Source organism: Elephantulus edwardii, unplaced genomic scaffold (genome assembly GCF_000299155.1).
Source record: "Elephantulus edwardii isolate Elephantulus edwardi_28Jun2011 unplaced genomic scaffold, EleEdw1.0 scaffold00028, whole genome shotgun sequence".
Taxonomy (NCBI): domain Eukaryota; kingdom Metazoa; phylum Chordata; class Mammalia; order Macroscelidea; family Macroscelididae; genus Elephantulus; species Elephantulus edwardii.
The window spans coordinates 8,082,919-8,087,859 of record NW_006399778.1 but is presented as its reverse complement, the minus strand read 5'-3'; the positions used below and the strand labels follow the sequence as shown (position 1 = coordinate 8,087,859).

At 45.4% G+C, this 4,941-nt stretch overlaps 1 protein-coding gene across 1 annotated transcript; it reads right to left on the bottom strand.

Moving 5' to 3' along the window:
* Positions 1-548: 548 nt before the first annotated feature.
* On the bottom strand, positions 549-4,251 carry LOC102874391 (chromosome unknown open reading frame, human C1orf234). Its single transcript, XM_006883665.1, has 3 exons — positions 4,063-4,251; positions 1,155-1,264; positions 549-618 (listed from the first exon to the last, which is right to left on the bottom strand). The coding sequence occupies exons 1-3, from the start codon at positions 4,249-4,251 to the stop codon at positions 549-551; spliced, it is 369 nt and encodes a 122-aa protein (XP_006883727.1).
* Between the last annotated feature and the right edge of the window lie 690 nt (positions 4,252-4,941).

The following is a 4,941-nucleotide window of genomic DNA, read 5'->3' as shown; positions in this document are numbered from 1 at the left end:
ACAAGACAATACATTTCTGTTCTTAAAAGCCACTCAGTTTGTGGTACTTTGTTCCAGCAGCCCTAGGGAACTAATAGTCCGGTAGTGTTGGTCAGTGTTTATATGCTAGCTGATGCCATCAAGATGCAGTGCCTTAAGAGAGCCTTCACATGGGCCAATTCAGTTTGTGGCTGTCCATGGGGCAGATGATCATCACCATATGGTATTTTCCAAATGGTCTAGTTCTGGGTGGTTCCGTGGCCTGGCCATATGGCAAGATCATTAACAATGGGCCACAAAGCTGTATGAAAGGAACTATTTACAAACGTGAGGTCTGTGTATAGAGAAACCACAGAATAGTATGATATCTTTGGGGCTGGAAATTGGTGGTGTTACCACTTCTAAACCCAAAGAGAACCTGTAAGGAGAAAGTAGTGGGGAGAGGATTTCCCTGAGAGGAAAAATCATTGGTGAATAGATCCAGTTGGCCCCAAACCAGTTTGCAGTGGCCTCTCAGGAGGGCGCTGGGGGAGTAAGTACCCACATGTTCCCTTTCCTCTGACATTCTGCTAAGAATCTCCATTGGCCAAACCCAGCTGGAAGTCACAGGGCAAGAGAATGTGTCCGTACAGGTCGACCCTGGGAAGAAAAAGCAGGGGAAGGTGGAGAGTGTGGATCTGGAGGGGCAAGTAGATGTCTGACACCCAAGTGAAGGTTGTGATTTTAAGCGGTGAGTCAAGGGAATTCTCACTAAGAAAGTGTTATCTGAGCAAAGATCTAAAAGGGGTACATTCATTCACTCAACTAATCATCACAACTCTATGAGGTCAGTGGTGTTATTCTCCCTAAGTTATCATATAATTAAAGGGTCAAGAAAATATCCAGCCCCTGTCGGATTGTACTGGGTGGAAAGGGCCTGACTACCCATGTACACTTTTCTCCTCCCGAAGTGGCCTTCCAGCCTCTGATTCCTCCTGATCCCTTGGTGCCTCCCCTTTACTACGTGAATTCCACAGTGTGACTGGATTTTACTGAGTCAAGGTAACATCAAGAGACCCAGCCCACCTCGGCCTCCGGAACCAGGTTAGGAGGGGTAGTTGGTGCTGCCATCAGAGAGCATGGAGAACGGCGACTCTTGCCTCTTCGTTCTGTGCTTCCTCGTGGAGAAAGTCCACCTCTTGCCTGGCCTCCGGGAGTGATTAATTTTATTCCATATGATGAACATCTGGCTTTCTAAGACCTTTAGCTTCATTTCAGTGATCATAAGCCGCTCGAGGAGCTTGTCCTGGAGAGCAAAGCAGGCGTGCATTTTCTCCAAGTCTTTCGTATTTCTGAAGACGAAGTTGCGGCAAGCTTGAAAAGTCATCATTTTCTCTGTCTCTTGCTAAGCTCCTCATCACAAAACAAACAAACAAAAACAACACAAAGGAAAGATTGGTTAATCACGGTATCTGTCTCTCAGGTTTTGAACACCTGCTCCAAGCTAGGAGATTTAGAAATGTTACTTTACTCGATTCTCACAACCACTCTGGAAGGTGAGCATCTTTGCTGCCTTTTGTGGATGGGGGTTGGAGCCTGGGAAGGAGAGAGCACTTCAGAAATCACAGACTCAGAGATCTAACAGGCTGAGGCCCAAAAAGCTCACAGGTCTCCAAGTGAGTGGTGTGTGACTCACAGAGAAATGAGTGAAGTGACTTCCTCCTCAGCAGTGAGGTCCCATTGCAGTGACAATTTGTGCTGGATGAACCGAAGAGCTTTCGGTGATTCAGAAATACCCAGTGACATTGGCATAAGATTAAAGACCAAAACCCTAAGCTTGGCATCTAGTGGATCCCACCTCCTGGTGCTGCCATGTGTCAGAAAGTAGAGCTGCTTCACAGGATTCTCTGGGTGGGAATCTTAACAGGAGCAGAAAGCCAGGGCTTTCTTCCGTGCTGTTGTTGCTGCTGCTGCTGGGTAGGTTTCAAACTGCTACCCTTTGGGGTAAGTTGTTTTTAGGTGCTGTCGAGTTGGGTATGGCTCATAGCAACCCTATGAACAACAGCTCCGAACCATGTCTGACACACTCGAATGGCAGTCACTGTGCCAGTCAAGCTCATTGAGGGTCTTTCTCTCTCTCTCTCTTACTTTTTTTAGGTTGGTAGTCAAGTGCAAAGCATTTGTGTCATCCAATGGCCTGTTACGTGACTTGTTGTTGTGCAATGCTGATGAGCTGATTTGGACTCATAGTCATCCCAGGTGACTGAGTATCACTCAGCCCTGTACGGTTTTCTTTGCTGTAACTCACTGCCAACCCAGTGGATTACAGTTCTACTCAAAGGCACATCCCATGAGTTCAAATCAACTTGAAAGCAACAGTTCTAAAGGGTGGAGAGCCATAAAGCCCCTGGCCACACGGTATCACTTTCCAAAGCCTGTAGCATTTCCACTGAGCCTCGCTGAGGGTTTTATCAGGCCCAGTACATTCTCAAACTAAGTCAAGGTTGGCATGCTCTTGTCTTGTTAATCTTCATTTGACCCTTCATTGGTTAATAATAATACTTAGGGGTGTGTTTTCTTTTTTTCTTTTCATACCTGGCTAAAAGCTCTTTAAAAACGTTCTAAAATGAAAAACTTCATACATGAAAAAAAAGACTGTTACAGCCAATACCTATGTTCTCACAACCCTGGGAAAATAAAACATCACAGATACAACTGAAGCCCTCCATGGCGTTCTCCCATTGTTCCCTGCCCTCTCTAAACCTCATCTCCTGAACTGAAATCCTAAATTTGGTCTTATTTTCACCATGGGCTTCTATTTCTACCAGTGTTTTTCAATGGGAGGCTATTTTGCCCCCTGGTGGGCATTTGATGATGTCTGGAGACATTTTTGGTTGGGACAGCTGGCACGTGCTACTGTCTAGTGGATGGAGGTCAGGGACACTGCAAAACCTCCAGCAATACAAAGAACAATCTCCAACAACAAGATCTCCAGGACACAATGTCAATGGTGCCAAAGCTGGGGAAACCTGCCTTAAAATACTAACCTTACACACATGCATCTGTGCTTTGTATGGTTTTAAACTTTATATGATAGATGTCATAATCTTTGTACTCTTTTTTTTTTTAGAAAAAAACCCAAAACCTCAACTTTTTTTTTTTTTTTAATAAAAACCAAATTTCTGTTGCAGCTTGGAAGGGTCTCTGATGGCTTAGTGGGGAAGGAGTTGGGCTGCCAACACAAAGGCAGGCGGTTCCAAGCTACCAACTGCTCCAAGGAAGAAAGATAGTAATCTCCTCCCATGTGATTTACAACCTCTGAAAACCTGCTGGAGAGTCAGCTATGAGTCAATTCTGCCCCAGGGCACTTAACTACAACACTGTGGTCTGGATGAAAGTTTACAGAGTACATTAGTTAACTGTTCAATAATGTATACATTGTTTTGTGGCATTGATTGCAATCCCCTCAGTATAACACTCTTCCTTCTCTCTTCCTGGTTGCCCTGTTAACCCTTTGTCCATTCTCCACACACACACACACACCTTTCCTGCCTTCTAAGCTTTGGTTTGAGACAAATGCCTTTTTTGCCTTTGTATGAAGCAGCTCTGCTGGCCTAGTGGCAAGTGCTGCAGTCCCAAAGGCATGTGGTTTGAGGCCACCAGCTGCTCCAAGGGAGAAGGATGGGCAATTTCCTCCCTTGTGATTAACCAGCCTCTGAAAATCCACTAGGGGGTCAGCTGTGGGTTGGTTCTGACTCCACAGTACGCAACAACAAACAACATGGTTGTCTTATGTACATTTCTGCTATTTTCATTGCTGTACTGGAGAAATGTGTCTAGTCATACATGTTACTCTAGTTCATCCATTTTAGTTCTTTCCATTTTCAAAGTTATTATGAGCACTGACATAAAGCATGAAGTAGGAGTCTCTGGGATGGTCCCTACTTTACACCTCAGGCAATTGAAGTCTTATGAAGGCCTCACAATCACCCAAGAGAAAGCTGCAGAGTCAAGGTTCCTCAGTCCCATTATCCCAACACTTCCTTTACCTCCCCATCACTCACTTTAGCCGTAAACATCCCATAAACCTTAGCTGACACTCACCTGCTTGGATTCTGGAGAGGTGAATTTGAATTCATACTTGACCAACCAGTTACTAAGCAACAATAGAAGGAATAAGAATCCAAACAAGATTGGCTTAGAGGTGATCAACCAAGCCACCGCTGTTCCAATGCTGCCTGAAGAAGCAAGGATCTCAAGGATACTCCTAAGAAAAGACATTAGTGCCCCCATTAAGGCTTACAAGTACCTCAGCCCCAGAATCCTGCTTCATCTCCCTTCTAGATGGGTGACCTCCATGATAGTAGCCCTGCCCTCCCACTCCACTGAGTCATCAGCCTGCATCAGCTGCCGCATAACAATACCATTAGCTACTCCTATGCCTTAAACACACAGTATGTGTCAGGCTCATTGACATGCAGTTTGCAAACATTATCTCGCTGTATCATCATAGCAGCCAGGTCGGATAGGTCTTACCAATACCTCATTCATTCAAAAGCACTCCAGGGCCTGTTGGTGTTGTATGCCATCAAGTTGCCTGCAACTCATGGCTACTCCTTATACAACAGCTCTGAAGCCTGCCCTGTCCTGAACCAGTTTCACTGACTCTGACACACCTACCCCCATTGCCCCAGTTACTGTATCAATGCATCTCATCTGGGGTCTTCCTCTCCTAGGCTATCCTTCCACTCTCCCAAGCATGATGTGCTTCTCCAAGGACCAGTCCCTCCTGGTCACGTGCCCAAAGTATGTGAGACGGAGCTTCAAAATCCTAGCCTCCAAGGACAGACTTGGTTTCACCCTCTCCAAAACAGACCTATTTGTTTTCTTGGCAGTTCATGGTACGTTCAAGACTCTTCTCCAACACCACAACTCAAAGGCATCAGTTCTTTTTCTGTCATTCTTAGTCATTGTTCAGTTCTC